At 39.0% G+C, this 18,156-nt stretch overlaps 4 protein-coding genes and 1 long non-coding RNA gene across 34 annotated transcripts in view; 2 read left to right on the top strand and 3 right to left on the bottom strand.

Annotated features, from left to right (window-relative positions):
- The window catches only part of LOC118281112 (la-related protein 1B), a 96,111-nt gene extending 93,587 nt beyond the window's left edge, over positions 1-2,524 (bottom strand). For 9 of the 11 annotated variants that reach the window (XM_050700904.1, XM_050700906.1, XM_050700905.1 and 6 more), the window contains exon 1: positions 1,645-2,508. In XM_050700904.1, coding sequence (XP_050556861.1) covers positions 1,645-1,998 — 354 coding nt within the window. In that variant the 5' untranslated portion in view covers positions 1,999-2,508. Of the gene's footprint in view, positions 1-1,644 lie in introns of all 11 variants that reach the window. The other 2 variants (XM_050700911.1, XM_050700913.1) reach the window with 2 other exon arrangements.
- The window catches only part of LOC118281136 (ATP-dependent RNA helicase abstrakt), a 209,380-nt gene that overhangs the window by 133,241 nt on the left and 57,983 nt on the right, over positions 1-18,156 (top strand). The gene's annotated exons all lie outside the window — the stretch shown is intronic.
- Positions 1-18,156, bottom strand: part of LOC126911877 (uncharacterized) — a 129,195-nt gene that overhangs the window by 98,803 nt on the left and 12,236 nt on the right. The gene's annotated exons all lie outside the window — the stretch shown is intronic.
- Positions 2,948-4,324, bottom strand: LOC118281113 (uncharacterized). The gene has a single exon (XM_050700967.1). The coding sequence runs from the start codon at positions 4,304-4,306 to the stop codon at positions 3,113-3,115; it is 1,194 nt and encodes a 397-aa protein (XP_050556924.1). The 5' UTR covers positions 4,307-4,324; the 3' UTR covers positions 2,948-3,112.
- On the top strand, positions 4,898-16,696 carry LOC118281114 (60S ribosomal protein L4). The gene is given in 10 exon segments (XM_050700998.1): positions 4,898-5,060; positions 6,572-6,752; positions 8,119-8,209; positions 9,333-9,472; positions 10,507-10,631; positions 11,549-11,647; positions 13,218-13,353; positions 14,708-14,843; positions 15,676-15,835; positions 16,472-16,696. Coding segments are annotated over 10 exon segments (1,266 nt in total). The 5' UTR covers positions 4,898-5,057; the 3' UTR covers positions 16,667-16,696.

Genomic DNA, 18,156 nt, shown 5'->3' with positions numbered 1-18,156 from the left:
TTCACTGACGGACAGACTAACAGACTATTATTTATTCCTTTATTTGTTGACATTTTAAAAATACCTATTTATGGTTTAATTGGAATAAATGATTTGACTTTCGAGTTTACATTTAATATAGCTTAGTTGGTTGGTCCTCTTTTTCCCTTAGGATTAATTCCCAGATCCCATAGGACTGATGCTAGACCAGGGGGATTTCTCATGACTCAAATTCTGATTGATCAACATTGATATTCTGAACATACTCTTGAGTTGCAACACTAGCACCTAGAACTAAATGGTATTAAGTTTGGCTTTATATTCTGTACTCAGAATGCAATTTTAACAAGTAAGATTGGGGTTGTATAGTTTTAACATTGAATAATTACTGAGATTTAATTGGATTGAAATTGCATTCACATTCAGGGGGCATGAGTCCCATATTTTAAGGGGTAAACCTATTGCCATACACATCCACATTGAATAAGCAAAAAGCCCAATAATACTTTAGCCAACTCAGATATCAAATCTGAGACCTATCATTTAGCTATTACACTTTAAACTACTCACCTAATCAAGTAGTTGTAGAAAGAATGGTAGTAAAATATCTAATCAGTTTAAAATCATCAGATAAAAATGTCATTAGACTAATATGGCATTTTTTTACTGAATGTGACAATTTTAAGAGACTGAAAATTAAATGAGTCTCTGTATGATGTGCAGTGTGCAGTGAGTATGATATTTCGTTTATAGACTTTATACATTTTTTACTTTTTTCTGAATGAAGATTAAATAGGGCAATGCAACATCATACCTTTTATCCCCAAAGGGGTAGGCAGAGGTGCACATTATGACACTTAATGCTGCTATACAATGTGCACCCACCATGTATATTAATTAGAGTTATCTCTTTTTAGTGTTATCTACATATCTCTTTCTAATTGTTTTTAGTTAGGTTAAGGAATGGTCAGCCTAACCTCTAAGATGACAATACTGCAGCATGTTTCATATCTTACTGCCATACTTAGTAATTTAATGATTACTTAAACTATTGCTTAGTAACAATTTTGTATGAAAAATAATTGCTAAGGACTGGGTTAAGTAACCATTAAATGACTATGAGTATGGCGGTTAGTCACTTCTATGAAGAAAACTATAAAATCTAGTAACATGAGGTTGACAATGATGGTGCAATAATATATATGACAGTGAGAAAACATTGCACCAAAACATTACCAAGGTCTCCCAATGACCTTTTGTTCAAATATAATGTTTGTAAGATAGTTTGTAGTCATTGGAAGACCAGAGAAACATGATAGAGTAAGGATTTGTAGGTTAAGTATCAGTAAATCAAGTTTATAGAGAACTAAATCAGTTAATGTGGAGACTTACATACATAAGTGCTAAAGATTGTGTAATCAGAAATTCTCAAGTTCAACCTGCCTTATTTGAATTAAAAAAAAAAATACAGCAGCACACAGTAAGCGGTCATACATCCAAACCCTGAAAAAGTAACAAGAAGCAAAGACCAACGCACACAAGTCCAAGAGGAAAAAGTATGCACATAACATGCATAAACATTTTCTTTCAAACGTTTCATGATTCAAGTGTTAAAATTGCATCATTAATGTTATGACATGGTTTTGTTTACATAATACCACTCACCTGCCAAGGGTTCACTTTAGGAATTGGGGCTTCAACAAACTTCTTCGGTTGACTCTCTGAAGATTGCTGCTGCTGCTCTGGCGTCGGCTGGGGCTCAGCGTGCTGAGCGGGCGCCTTATGAGGACGGGGTGGAGCCCTACGCTCAGGGTGCCTTCGCCCCTTCCCAGGACGGCGTCCGTGTGAAATGACGGGCACAAAACCCTCTTCCTCTTCATCATCTTGCTTCGTCGGGGGCGCGTCAGACACTTCACCTGGTGCGGCCTCAATGTTTTCCTTGTTACTGTCACTGCCCCTAAAGTTCAACACTGACGCGTAAGAGGGCCCTGCGCCCTCGGCGGACACGCGGGCGGCCATGCCGCCGCTGCCCTCGTTATGTAAGTCCGGGCGCGCGCTCCGCGCCAACAGACGATCACGAGCGCGCCTCCATGCCCCTCAACACGACGGCATGATGGGGTTAACCCACTAATCGCGAACGAACTTTCCCGATGAAAACTGGCCGATCGAACAGTGCGAAGGTCGAATAATTCACGATTAACTCACACGTCCCAGTGGCGCGCACACACGGCCGGTCGCTGAGAAATATGCGCGAACCTCTCGTAGCACACCGGACTGACCCTGGTTGGACCGTATTTACATCGAAAAAAATGCACTTCCGTCGTCTTGTTCCAACTTTTCTGGCACACTGAACGATCCGTACGCACTTTATCTATCGATGTCTTGTACCGATCACTATGAAATACGCTTCTATTAACATAAAATCATAACAGAACCATATTTTGTTCACTATCCACACATGTGGTCGGCCGCCCAAAAAGGGATTTTTCCGCAACACACACGGAACTTACGGAAGGCTGTGACTTCTAATTTTACACGGGACATTTTGACGCTAGAGGGCGCTGAAACATCACTGACAGTGAGCACATTCATAATTAACAAAATATAAATAAAGTTTTTAGAGAAATTATTGGGTTTCCTGCTTAATAATTACTATCATGTATAAGAGGGCAAAATTTCACATTTTTACAAGTATGATTGATTGGGTTTTTAATTCAATCGATCAACGAAAAATAGCTCACACGCAAGTTTAATTGTGAACGCAGCGTAGTAAAAAATCACATTTCGGATCTTTGCAAAATGCTTGCAAATCTCCATGCTTTTGTGCAACGCTGAAAATTATTTTTATAATAATAAAATTGAATGCGAAAATTATTCAGTAAATTAAGTTTTACATTTTAATTCATAAAATATAAAATTACCGCAAAATAAAACAGATCATCATACTCATACAAATATTTATTGTCTATGCTTCATCACTTGATTTCGTTTTGATATCGATTACAAATCGATCTTGAAAAAACAAACTAAAAAACAATTACCATATTTTAATTTAAAAAATACTACGTAATACATGATTAAGCCATAAAAATAAAAAATATGATATAAATTAATTGTTACAGTACATTTTAGTTTACTGATACACACTTTCCGGATTTGTGGGACAATACATTCCTAAAAAACTTCTACAGTTTCTACAATAATGATAAACATCTTTACATGATTTCAAAATGTAGGGCAAGGGGGCACAAATCCAACAGCATAACAGACATAAAAGAAACGCACATAAATGCGTGCATATAGTAATTCGACTTGTAATAACTGTCATGCCGGTGTAACCACATTCAGGGCAAACCATTGGCATTGAAGTGTACCCGAAGGTATATACTCTCGATGGAGGCGGGGGAAGGGCAGGCTCTATGTAAACATCAAATGCTGTGGTATAAGTAGGAGGAGGAGTATGTAGAACGAAAGAAGGAGATGGGAAAAAGGTTCCCATGAACCGTGGTCTCCTACGAATCGCCATTTGCCTCAACACAAACGAATAAGACGGTGGCGCACTAGTCAGAGAATCCGGCGGAGTTATATCTCCCGAATTTAACCCGAGATTTATAACTTTACTCCCATTCGCAGTTGGTTGAAGGAGCCTTAAATTACTTAAAACGGATAATGTCAACGAACTTTCTTTAAGTTTTGACAGAGCTTGTAAAAATAGGGTTTGCGGTTGAGCGGTAACTGCAACCGAAGTAGGTAGAGGTAACTGAGACAGAGGCTGCGTTGTAATCGGACTTTGTGTTGACGATCGAATTATCAATGGCCCGAACGAACTTAGATACGAATTATTTCTACTGTACGAAAGAGTTGTTGATGCTACTCTTGCGAGGCAAAAAGGGATTCCTGACTCCAAGTTTCCAGGTGATCTGCGCCCTGAAGAGTTTCCTAACGTTGATATAACTTGTTGACCACTTGCTACAGTTTGATATTTCGGTAAATTCGGTTGATCTTTTATTACAAGCGATTGCTCTGTCGGTGCTTGTAAAGATATTATTTTATCTGTCTGTGCTTGTGGTGAATGGGATTCCTCATCTGGTGTTCCAATTTGAGACCTTCTTGGTTGGTCTAGTGATACAGTCGGCTGCTCTTTTATAAAGACGTTCGATGGTATTTTGTTTAGTATACATATTGTTTGGTCTGTTGTTAATATATTATTGATATTTGGAAGTATTGTCTTTGTTGGGGCCTTTGAATTCGTTGGTTGTTCGTCTTCTATACTTTTTTCTGATTTCTTGGACTGTATATCGCGACTGCATTCTGGTTTGTCGTCCATTTGAACTGAGAAAAAGTATTTTTACCTATAAGCCTTCCTCATTTCGTTGTCTTCTTTACAACACAAAGGCTGCATTAAAAAGTGAGGGCAAAGAAGACTAGACTAGGAAAAGGTGAAAATAATACAACTCTGGTACCTTTTTATTATGTTCATTACCTGTTCATAAGGAAGTTAATTGATGTAAATAATATAACAATTATGCGTGTTAATCACAAATCTTTAGTACACATTTATATAAACTTTTGAAACTATTTTGCAGTCCATTTTTTTCTTTCACTTTGTGAGTTTAAATTCAGATTTAAATTCTTTTGAAATGCAAAATATGTTTTGTATATTTTGTGAATAATTTCAGTCAATCATTTGAATTACAAATATTTGTAAATATTGTGGTGTCATCAAAAATGTCACTTATTTATCTCCGTGCATGGCTCATTTACAATTTAGTCGAATGATTTAATTTGCTAAAAGGTGAAAAATTATTGATTGTATTTTTGAAGTTGGAAAATATTTTTAAAATTATCCTAATTGAAATAAATATTATTAGTTGCATTCAGCTTCATTTAGTAATGTAATTTTAGTAACATTTTATATTTTCAAAGCAGAATTTTAATTTTTGAGCTGGCCACTGCCTTTTCATACTGTCAAAAAACTATTCTAGTTTCCGGTCTTTTTACTCCTCCGTGGCATGGCGGATGGTCTTTACCGCCGCCTATAGTGTTTATTGGAGGTATTTCTTCGCTGATATAGCGAAATGGTAAGTTTAATACAAACAAATGTGATAATAAAATGTTATTTAATATAAAGTGAAACAATCGGATGAAGTGAAAGTGTGTTCTTATACGTAATTGTTGCCATGACCCAAACACGTGTTTGCGTTCGCTTTTCGATATAAAGCAGGAATATGATGGTGTACTGTAAGTTACTTTAATAATTCAGCCTTCGAAAGGCAGGAACAACTCCTCTATAGCCGATTTGTACGTTGTAAAAGCTTCTATGATGAGAAATGTTGTCGATGTCCGCATCACGCTATGATTGCATCCCTTGTTTATTTTTGCATTAAACATCTGAAAATCGGTTCAATTCTCTCCTGTACTGCATCTCCAACATGCTTCTACCATGTATTTCACAATACAACGCAATTATTTCAACATTTTCATGTTTCGAAAATGCGTGATAGTTTTGAGGTTATGATCGTTCGCGAGTGAATGGTATGCCGGAAACCTTGTCATTTTTATGGAAAAAACAACCTCAAAATACATCAACATGGCTTTATAACCTGTTTAATTACTGCATAAGTACTTCTAACACCATAAAACACGTAAATCTAACAAAAACTTTGGTCAGATTTTTTTTTTGTTACTGCATGTTTGTAGGATTCCCCTATACTCTTCCTGGTTGCACTAAATAGTCTTCCAGGTACAATTTTAAGGGGTATAGCAAAGAAGCTCCCGTAGGAAACATGACAGATTCTATATTTGTTGTGTGTCGACTTGTGGAGTACATTTCTTTATTATCAATCACTATTTATTATTGACTGCACGGTTGGTGCGGTGTCAGGGCTGGACTGGACTAGCTGCCGTGCAACGTGTAGCGGGTTCGAGTCCCGCACGGGGCAACTCTTTGTCTGATCCGCAAATCGTTGTTTCTGGTCTGGATGTCATGTGCATGTGAAATTGTATGTTTGTAAAGGCACCCACGACACAGGAGAAAATCCTAATGTGGCGCAACTTTGCTGTGGATGTGGATCAGCTGTGGATGTCTTGTGACGTAGATCATAAGGCTTTGAGACTTTCATTTTGATTGTAAAATCAGTATTTTACTTGTAGCATGCTTTCATGACAAACCCTCTTTGTTAAATAAATATGGTTCTAAGATATTGTGATTTTGATTAGTCACTCAGAACACCTGGTCTTTGTGTATTCATGCTATAAATATCTACTTAAATACATACATACTTAACCTCACACCTGTCTCATGGTGGTAGGCAGAGACAATACAACACCAACTGCTTCAATTCTTACATACTTGTTTCACTTCATAGTCAGAATATTTACCAATCTCATTAGTTTATCACATGTTTTAAACAAAATAAACTATTCAATCTTTTTTCTTGATTCATTAATTGTAGTTTCGGGTCTGGATGTCATGTGTATGTGAACTTGCGCACACACAATATGGGACATATTGTAAAATAAAAGATAAATAAGACACTCAATGGGTTATCATCATAGTAACAATACTAAACATGTCTCAATTCCATTCCAGAGTCTATCAGTCGCCCGACCTCTTGTGTCGGTTTACACGGAGAAGAGCGAGGTCGTCCCCGACGCCTCCCTCCCCCTCCCGTTCGTGTTCAAGGCCCCCATCAGGCCGGACCTGGTCAACGATGTCCATGTGTCCATGTCCAAGAATGCCAGACAGCCTTACTCTGTGAGCAAGGAGGCCGGTGAGTTGGAAACCAGATTTTTAAATATTTTTTTTTTAGGTAGAATTCCATTTTGGTTGAGGTTGGTGTGACTGCCAAGCGAGGGATCTCGGCCGTTCGATTATTGAGTTGGACAAAGTATTACTGACTTTTTTCGGACTTGTATTGAAATAGGCTCACCATCTATTGCATAGGACTCATAACATAATTGGTGAAAAGTGGGTGGCACTATGAGCCATTATGGTGCACCTCTGCTTACCTCTCCAAGGATAAAAGGCATCACAATATAAAAGAATATATTTGGCTGAGTCATTAATTCAAGTTTCAAGTTTGCTTAGTTGAGAGCTTTGTGTTCGATTCCCTCGTTGAGATTAACTAAACAAAATTTTTTATGTTTTCTATATAAAATTTAATACTGCACATAAGTCCACACTCTCAGTGTATATTGCTGGGGAGTGTTACTGCGATTTCGTGCTACAGTAATGTGAGGACAAGGCGTTCCGGACCCTCTCTGTAGGGGGGACGGGTGCATAGTTTTTACTACAAACATATATGATAAGTGACTGGTAGTGGTTGGATGCGTAGAGCTGAAGATTAAGCTCAATAGAGAGCCATAATAGAGGCCTATGTCCAGCAGTGGACGACGACATGCTGATCATGATGATGATGATGATACGGATGACGGCAAATGATGATGATACGGATGACGGCAAATGACGACAAATCAACGAATGACGTCATAAATCCTACATCGCACATGTGATAGTTTACATGCGAATAGAAAATAGCAACGAATAACAGTTGGGTAGAAAGCCATGATCACCTTGCTTGATCAGTGGATTTAGATAAAGGGGCAACGTTTTTTTTTGTTAAAAAAATAAAAAACTTGTTGGAAATATGTTTATTGACCAAGGGATTTGCGGGTTCGATTGTCGCCTACTAAGTTTCCAGGAGAAAAGCCTAATGACCTTGGAGTTTTAGTTGGAGTTTTATCATATCAACCTTGACCTCCATTTATAAGTCAAGGTCATTTACTACGATTCTCTTTGTGTAGGGTCATTAAGTGTTTGACTGCCAATAGAAAATTGTTGAAGGCAAATCCTCCGCTAACGTCGGTCACCGGTGACCACCACGGCGTTCAATGTGACTGCACGGTTGGTGCGGTGGCTGGGCAACTGGCTGCCGCGCAACGTGTAGCGGGTTCGATTCCCGCACGGAGCAACTCTTTGTGTGATCCACAAATTGTTGTTTCGGGTCTGGGTGTGATGTGTATGTGAACTTGTATGTTTGTAAACGCACCCACGACACAGGAGAAAATCCTAGTGTGGGGCAACGTTTTTTTAAAAAGAAAAAAATGTGTTAAATACAATTCTCTGTTTGTGTGCAGGTCACCAGACCAGTGCCGAGTCATGGGGTACCGGACGTGCTGTCGCTCGTATCCCACGTGTGCGTGGTGGTGGTACCCACAGGTAAGGAACGTCATCATTTACTTAGATCTTTATGGTATAAGCCGGTAAACGAGCAGACGGATCACCTGATGGTAAGCGATCGCCGCCCAGGGACACTTTAAACACCAGAGGCCTTATAAGTGCATTGCGCCTTTTGGGTTTTTAAGGGAAATTGGAGATTGGGATTTGGGTAATTGTACCTTCGGTAACGTCATTCACATAACGCAAGCGTTGTATTACGTCGGTTTTCTGCTCAGCCGTGGTATCACTCCGGTCGAGCCGGCTCATTCGTGACGAAGCATGGCGAGTCCTCACTTAAGGGTTTTTATGGGATTTAAGCGATAGGGTAATACATTTTTATGGGATATGGACGACCTTGCGGCTTATTAGGAGTTAGAGAAGTAGGAGTAGGAACGAGGTGGTGATTCAGAGGCGGATTAACGTCTTGTCTATCTACGCATTTGCTTTAGGAATAGTATTGTACCTATTTAAGTTAACTGTTAACAAAATATCCCCGTTTAAAGCTGCCTTAGTACAGTTACTAGGGTGAGCCACAATGGCGGGGTACATCAAGTTCTAGCAGCGCGGACGTCTACTCCCCATGGGTAGACGCATTCGATATGTTAGAATACAATGTTTTTTAATTTATGTAAATTCAATTAACATGTGACTTCAAACAAGTTAGTTTAGTAGTAAGTCCAGTAGTTGGCCCGCTGGTCGCAAGCGCGACTGCCGGGCAAGGGTTTTTAGAAAATCTTGGGTTCGATTCCCGGGTTGGGCAAAGTATTACTAGCGTTTTATTTGGTTTTTTGAAAATTTTTCAGTGCTAGTACGGAGTCTAGCACTTAGACATGTATATGGTAATAGGCTCACTCCCTATCACATGTGTGAGTGAAAAGTGGCATTACATGCCGTAATGTGCATCTCTGCCTATTTCTTCGGGGAAAAGAGGCGTGGCAGTACGATGTTGGACTTGAAAAAGTGCCATAGGAAAATATCCTGTGTGGGATGATTTAACAGGAAAATATCCTAGTGTGGGATGATTTAACAGGAAAATATCCGTCCAGGCTAGGGGTATGATTTATATTGCATATTTTTTTTACAAATAATCACACCATCTACAAGGATTGGCCGCAAAAAGCTTTAAACAGAGTCAGGGTGCCTTCGGTAACATGTGCCGTGGCGGACGTATGTTCGCGCCAACGAAGCCCTGGCGCCGTTGGCACCGTCGCGTCAATCTACGCCAGCGCCGATAGCGGCCAAAAGTCGACCCATCTAATGTAAAAAAACCTGGCTAACTCCTTTTCGTCACAAATTTTCCCTGTTTTCCTGCTTTTCTCTTGATTTTTTTTCTGAATTTTCTGCTATAAACCTCATGGAGCCCGAGACCTTTTCAATGAATGCAAAACCATGGAATTAGCAAACTCATACATACATCGTAGGCCGCATCATCACTTACCATCAGGCGAGATAGCGGCAAAACGTCGACCCATCAAATGTAAAAAAAAAACCGGCTAACTCCTTTTCGTCACCAATTTTCCTTGTTTTCCTGCTTTTCTTCTGAAAATTTCCTGTTTCCGACGAAATGCAAAACCGTGGGTATCGATTCGTGCGTTCTGGAGTTATAGCGTCAGGAAGGAAAACTCGACTTATGTTTTATATTATAGACTAGTTAATGGATCACCTGATGGTAAGCTAAGAGCGCCGTCCCTGGACATCTGCAACACTAGAGGAGTCACAAATTGGGTCTCCGGTAACCTCATTCACACAAAGTCAATGTTGTTTCACGTCGGTTTCCTGTAAGGCCGTTAGCAGTACATGCCACAATGTAATGTGTACTTATTTGACGTAATTAATGACGTCATAGTCTGTTATTTTTGTATTCAACAAAAATACTACGTAAATGATAATTTGTAATGTTGACAAATTGCCAATTTCTGTTGTTCTTTTGCGTAATATTCTCCTAAAAAGCTAATTACTGATGTATATATCTTTAATTATGTCAATGGAGAGATAGTAAACTTCCAAGCCAACCATCCGGCTAAACTGTATGGTTTAACGCGGACGTAAACTGTGGAAAACATTTGTCTATATTTCTATATTTCTTTTTATGGAACACGCCTGTAATCGAGCAGACATATTACCTGATGGTAAGCAATCGCCGCCGCCCATGGACACTTGAAACATCAGAGGCGTTACAAGTGCGTTGCCAGCCTTTTGGGGGTTAGGACTTTAAGGGTTGTTGGAGAATCGGGGATTGGGAAGTTTGGGAAGAGGGGAATTGGTAAGTAAAACTCACATTAACATAACAATTTCTTTGTACTCAGGTCACATCATCGAGAAGGTCCCAGAACTGCCCCTCGTGGTCTCCGACAAGGTCCAGGAGATCAACAAGACCAAACAGGCTGTCATCTTCCTGAGACGCATCAAGGCCTGGTCTGATGTACTCAAGGTAAGCTCATACACGTACTTAGGTATCGTCATGAGCTAATGTTCACATGTAAACAGCAGCTCATATAAAGAGATTGTCCAGTCAACTGATGGTAGCGGTGACTGTCCAGGCGACACACGTACTTAGGTATCGTCATGAGCTAATGTTCACATGTAAACAGCAGCTCATATAAAGAGATTGTCCAGTCAACTGATGGTAGCGGTGACTGTCCAGGCGACACACGTACTTAGGTATCGTCATGAGCTAATGTTCACATGTAAACAGCAGCTCATATAAAGAGATTGTCCAGTCAACTGATGGTAGCGGTGACTGTCCAGGCGACACACGTACTTAAGTATCGTCATATGACTGTAAGCATGTAAGTGTAGAAAATTCTCCTAAAAAGCTAATTACTGATGTATATATCTTTAATTATGTCAATGGAGAGATAGTGAACTTCCAAGCCAACCATCCGGCTAAACTGTATGGTTTAACGCGGACGTAAACTGTGGAAAACATTTTTTTTTATTTATAAAATTGAACTATTAATTCTTGACATTAGCGCATTCAAACAAACTCTACAGCTTCATATATTATTATAGTCAACGTCACGCCTTTTAACCTCGAAGGAGTAAGCAGAGGTGCACATTACGGCAATACCGCTATACAATATACACCCACTTCACCATTTGTGTTATAGGTCCAATGTGGTGGTGAGCCTATTGCCATATACCGGACCCAATTCCAGACTCCGTGCTACTACTGAGAAATTTTCGAAAAACCGAAAAAAGCCCAGTAAAACTTTGCCCGACCCGGGAATCAAACCCGAGACCCCTTGTCCGACAATCGCACTTGCGACCACTCGACCAACCAACCAACGAGGCAGTATTAATATAGTATTATATTTTATCTATAAATCTTCTACTCATTGTGAACAGGTGTACAAATCGCAGCGCCTGCGCGCCGGTAAGGGAAAGATGCGCAACCGTCGCCGCGTCCAACGCAAGGGACCCCTGATCATCTACCACAAGGACCAGGTATGTTCATGTTGGAGAAAACTTAAGAGTAATGCACTTATAATATCGCTCACCTAGTAATATTATATTGGCACATCTGCAAAAAATGCGAAATTGACTTTATATAGTTCAAGTGTTTAAAAGTGTATATTAATCAATTTATTTCCATATTCATCGAGAGAGGTCGTAATTGTCATTACACCATTATTGTAGTTTCCCCTTCACGCACGTAAAACAACGGTTCATTGGTCAGTAAACTAAAAACTAAACAAGTCAGGTAAACTATGGAAACTGTAAATGTGCCAATATATTACTAGGTGATCTAAAATATACTAAAAATTCTGCTAGTCTACTCGTCTATCTGTATAATAGAACTAACTACAAAATGCTAAGCACACGAGTAGACCAATAGTGGTCTACTTATGTGCTAGTCTTTTGGTCTACTCATGTGGTAGTCTTTTGGTCTACTCATGTGCTAGTCTTTTGGTCTACTCATGTACTAGTCTTTTGGTCTAATTGATGTACCAAAATATAGTATTTGGTTACTAAACAGTAAGCCCAGTAGACCGGCGGAAACATTTATATGGATGTATGCCGAATAAACTAACCAATCAGTGCCGAACGCGCTCTCGTTTTGATTACTTTAAATGCAAACTCGTACTAAGAGTACTGGTTAGTAAAACTATCTACTGTAAAACTTATTGCATACAAGTGTTTAAGGCGAAAACTAGTACTAAACTTGACTAACTGCGATGGTTGGTGCGATGGCTGGGCGACCGGCTGCCACGCAACGTGTAGCGGGTTCGATTCCCGCACGGAGCAACTCTGTGTGATCCACTATTGTTGTTTCGGGTCTGGATGTCATGTGTATGTGAACTTGTATGTTTGTAAACGCACCCACGACACAGGAGAATATCCTAATGTGGGGAAACGTTTTATATATATAAAAAAAAAAAACTACTTTTTACTTCGGTAACTAACCTTTTTTCCGCATCTTACTAACACTCTCTCACCCTGAAACTATGAAGTGCAGTTATATAAGAACTGCAGTTTCGTTTCTGGGTGATATCGACGCTGCATAACCGAACTGCGCGCGTCCGTACGCATAGCAGATCATAATTGTTGCTACAAGTATTACTTTTATCATATTCGTAAGTTAAAAGTCTGATTCCCTGAGTCGAGCAGTGTTATTGGACTTTTTATGAGGGTTTTTCTATAAATACTTCATTATTGCATAGAGTCTGGAATAGGGATGATCATGGAATATAAAAATTAAAAATCTATTTAGTCCGTCAGTTAGGTAATGAAAAAATATTAGACACGTATTTTTTTATTTTGTCATATAAGACAACAATACTTAGATAAATCGAATCGAAGTTGAAGAGTGGGAGCAAATACGTTATATCTACGTATAAAACATACCTAGAAAGGACTTGCGCTATTTCAAATCAATATACATAGTTTCTAAAGTATTTGTTTCTGTAAGGAAATAAAAAATACGTGTCTAATGTTTTAAAATAATCTACAAGACGGACATTAAAATAAAAATTAGTCATCTACCCTATTGATTATTATTTTACTTTGTGGCCAGGGTCTGACCCGCGCCTTCCGCAACATCCCAGGCGTGGAGATGCTGAACGTGGACAAGCTGAACCTGCTGAAGCTCGCGCCCGGTGGCCACCTCGGCCGTTTCTGCATCTGGACCCAGTCCGCCTTCGACAGGCTTGGTGAGTTACCAATACTGGTGATATCATGATGATATAGACGGTTTGTAAGGCTAATTCATCTAAGCGTTATATTCGGTACTAGCAAACCCGGCGAAGTCCGTAGAAATCGGTTCCGGAGTTATTATAGAAGAGTATATTATAGATTATATGCGATAGCATTTCTTTGAAAAAATGACGCTTAGATTAGCCTGTCAAATGTACCTTTGAAATCTTGGAAATCCTACTAATATTATAAATGTGAAAGTTTTTTTAGTATGTATGTTTGTTTCTCTTTCACGCAAAATCTACTGCACGAATTTGAATGAAATTTGTATTTTGTTTCTGGAGTAATTTTTATCCCAGAAAAGCAAGCGACGCCGCTGATAAAAGCTAGTTAGTTTTCCCCTATAAGCCTTACTCGGTTCGTCACATACGGACCGGAGTTACGAATAGAAGGGGTAGAGTAAACACTCCCTTAGGAAACACTGATACAGACAACTAGTCAGTCAGTGTGTCGACGTGTGGAGTACAGTTATGCCCGATTACTCAAACGCTACTCAATTTTTGACTACACGGCTGCCGTGTAACAGGTAGCGGGTTCGATTCCCGCACGGAGCAACTCTTTGTGTGATCCACAAATTGTGAACTTGTATGTTTGTAAACGCACCCACGACACAGGAGAAAATCCTAGTGTGGGGCAGTTTTTCTTTTTAAGTTAAGACGCTCTCAAATGTATTTCTGTCACTATCAATTCTTTATAAAATGACAGAGATAGCACGATATTTAAGTACAACTTAAAATTGAGTAGCGTTTGAGTATTCGGGCGTTACATATTTACAAACTAACAATAGTGATGTTGACGGGGTATGAAAATTAACAATTTATTTAATTCGTCAGTTAGGTAATGAAAAAATATTTGACACGTATTTTTTTTTCTTACGGCAACAAATACTTTCGAAGATTATGTTGATGTTAAATATCGCGTTACGTCATTCCTAGGTACGTTTTATATGCAGAAATTACGTATTTCCTCCCATTCCTGAACTTGATTCGTTTTATAGAAGTATTGTTATCTTATACGATAAAATAATAGTTTTTCATTGCCTAGCAAACGGACTGAATAGATTTTTCACACTATACAGCTTCCTAAAATAATTGAAAAAAGTAGTCTTTAGTTTTATACATTGTAATTTATAAGGGCCAAATTAAAAGTACCTTTAACCGACGAGCATGCATGAAAAGACTGATGACTGTTGATGAAGCGAAAGAAGTGTGTAAGAACCGTGGCAATTGGCGTTTCATTGTCTCTGCCTACCCCCATGGGAGACAGGCGTGAGGTTATGTATGTATGTAATTGATAATGTTTCCCCTGCAGATGCCCTGTTCGGCTCATGGAAGACACCCTCAAAGGAGAAGAAGAACTTCAACCTGCCCCAGCCTAAGATGGCCAACACCGACCTGAGCCGTCTGCTCAAATCCGATGAGATCAGGAAGGTGCTGCGCGCGCCCAAGTACGTAGACCATCAGATTATTGTCCATTTTATAACATAAGTTTTTAAACTGACATGGGCACTAACACTAGTATGAGAACTCGAAACGGGATACTCCAGTTAATTCGTGATTATGGCGCTTGCAACAGTGCCGAAATATAGGAAACTCATAGAAATAGATTAAGATGGTAAATATTCCGTTTCTAGTTCTAATACTAGTACCGTTTTGTAGTTATTCTTTTGAAATTTTCAGTAATGGTTAACAGCCATACTAAGTGTCATTTTAATGATTACTTAACCCAGTCCTTAGCAATCGTTTACGGAACAAAATCGTTACTAAGCACGTAAGGAAGTAATCATTAAATGTCTCTGAGTACGGCAGTTACTATGATTTTGATTGCGATTTTTGACTTAAGTGCCAGCTGGCCTTGGTGGACCTGTTTTTTGTTAATTCACACAGGAAAAATCTTAGTGTGAAGTCACATTTTTAAACCTTTTGGGGATAACAGGCGTTTGATGATGATTTAAAGCTTTCGTTTAACCATTGGTATGCTGCAACGCAGATCTACGCGAGACACAATGTGTTTTCTATTGTATCTCATATACCAACAGACAAGAGGTTAAATGATTTGACCATCCATCAACCATCTCTGTGCTCTTCACAGACAAACCAACTATACATTATTTCCTTCTAAATCTATCCAAAATGATGATAATTCTCTATCAGAGCATTGGGTTATGATAACACCATGATTACTCACACGTTGACACATTCTGACAACACCCCCCTCTTTACCCAAAACTACACAACGTTCCCCCACAATCTCTAACCGCTTTAAAATCTCGTTCACAGCAAGCGTGTGGTCCGTGCAACGAGGAAGTTGAACCCGTTGACCAACTCCAAGGCTATGCTGAGACTGAACCCCTACTCGGCTGTGCTCAGGAGGAAGGCTATCCTCGACCAACAGAGGAGGAATAATGTCAAGGCTCTGGCTTTAGCTGAGAAGCGTGGTGTAAGTATTTTTGAGTATTTTTTTTGTAAGGCTATCCCTTACAAAAAAAATGAGGAGAATGAGTAGATTAGTCATGTAATGCTAAGTAAGCAATAGGGATGATGACTGGGTCAAAAATAAATTATTACAACTTTTCAATACATTAAAATATTCAAAAACAATCACACTCTCATTCATAAATTTTATGAACTAGTTAATTATCGATTTCTTCTAGATACATTTCTAGAAATAAGTCTGCTATTTGACGTTAAAAACCTGACGACGTCATAATAGAGTATTTCATACAAAGTTCATAGAAAATATTGTTTCAAAAAAGTATTGGATTTGACTAGTAGGCTTCCCATACCGCTGCAACTCCTGTACACCAGGATGTACAGTAGATACAACCATTAAAACACCAGAACACTGAAGTCCATCGTGTCACAGGGATATGAATGACTGTCTTGGATCCCGCGACAGCGTTGCGGGATCTATCTATTATTATATCTATCTATTATTAAATGATGATAATTCTCTATCAGAGCATTGGGTTATGATAACCATGATTACTCACACGTTGACACATTCTGAGCCTTCCCAGCAACAACAAAACACAACCATCTCTCTTCTCCCTACTCAAAATTAACCCTTTTCCAGATTAAGCTGCCGGAATCTGATCCCGCAGTGAAAGCAGAGAAGTTGCGCCAGCGAAGAGTGAAGTCAGCCAAGGCTGCTGCAGCCAAGAAGCCCAAAAAGCCGGTAGCCAAGAAGACCGCGCCCCCTCCCCCCAAAAAGGCGAAAGGTGTCAAGAAGACTGGCCCCAAAAAGGTCAAAAAACCTGTAGCTAAGTGAGGGAGTTAATAAATTTATATATTGACACAATTCTTGATGTTTTATTTTTATTTTAGTTGTAAGAACCTATGGTCCTGGTGTGGTTAAAATAAATAACTTATGTCACTCTTTACACAAATATATCTTACTAATTTGTGAGTACTGACTGCCTCGTTGGCCGAGAGGTTGCAAGTGCGACTGCGGGGCAAGGGGTCTCGGGATCGATTCCCAAGTCGGGCAAAGTGCTACTGGGCTTTTTTCGGTTTTTCGAAAATTTCTCAGTATTAGCACGGAGTCTGGAATTGTGTCCAGGATATGCCAATAGGCTCACTTCTTATTACATAGGAGTTATAACACAAATAGTGAAAAGTAGGTGAACATTTTCCAGTGACATTACGTGCCGTAATGTGCACCTCTGCCTACCCCTTCGTAGATAAGATAAAAAGGCGTGATGTTTCGATCGGCTTCGGTAATGAAAGACAAGTAGCCTATTATCCTCTCAATCAAGACAAAGGCCTAATATGTAGTCGCATGTCCATACAAATAGGTGTTAGTATAGCCACTACATTGTAGCTTCACTTCTACGATTTACCTGATTTAAAATTACAGTCGCAATGACTTCAAAAACTTGGTGCAATTTTTGTTAACTCAAGAGCCTTATATTATGCTACGGGCCTCGCGTCCGCTTTAGCCGGCACTGCCTGAATGAATTGAATTGACCAATTTCTATAGTGTCCTTTGAAACAACACGCAATATGTAATATCAAAGTGGACGTACAACATCTACGTTTTCATTCCACCCTCAAAATTGTATTAAAATGATGTGTGGGTGAACTGAGGGACCACACTGGGAATTCGCGAAATGAAAGTTCTAGGATTTAGTAGTACACCTAAAACAATTGTAGAACGAATCTGGGAATTTGTAAATAAATATATTAAAAACTACGACCCATAAAGTGTGGTCCCTCAGTTCTCAAAGACGATCAGCCAGATCTCGGGAAGTATCTCATAAAAGAAGGTTTTGTGAATACAGACATTTAGTAAATAATTTGTAAAGATATCTATTAAATAACAGACCACAAAGCATTAAAGATAAAAAAAGTATAGCAACTGAACTGTGGTCCCTCAGTCCACATAACAAAGATAAATATTTTAGTGAATATTACTGAATAAAACCGTTATTATTCTACATAAAGTTTTAGTAAAAGTCTTAAAACATATTGTAAAAAGAAATGGATCTTAAATATCGAAGCATTTCGAAGATAGCGATGATTAAAAGTGGTCCCTCAATCCTCTCCTCCACTGACATATAGACACTGCTAGCTGCTAGACGAGAGGAATATCAGAAAGTCTAGTGTACTTAACATTTAGTAAAAGTTTTCTACTAAATAATAGGTATATAAAATTCTGTATTTCTTACCTCTAAGCTGAGAAAATATTATTTTTTTAATCCTATGAAAATAGGTAGACCAGTGTGACCACAAAATCAAACAAAGTGTAGACAGTTACTA

The sequence above is a fragment of the Spodoptera frugiperda genome, chromosome 19, assembly GCF_023101765.2.
Source record: "Spodoptera frugiperda isolate SF20-4 chromosome 19, AGI-APGP_CSIRO_Sfru_2.0, whole genome shotgun sequence".
Classification (NCBI taxonomy): Eukaryota; Metazoa; Arthropoda; class Insecta; order Lepidoptera; family Noctuidae; genus Spodoptera; species Spodoptera frugiperda.
The sequence above is the reverse complement of the archived record's forward strand: the minus strand, read 5'-3'. Positions and strand labels throughout refer to the sequence as shown.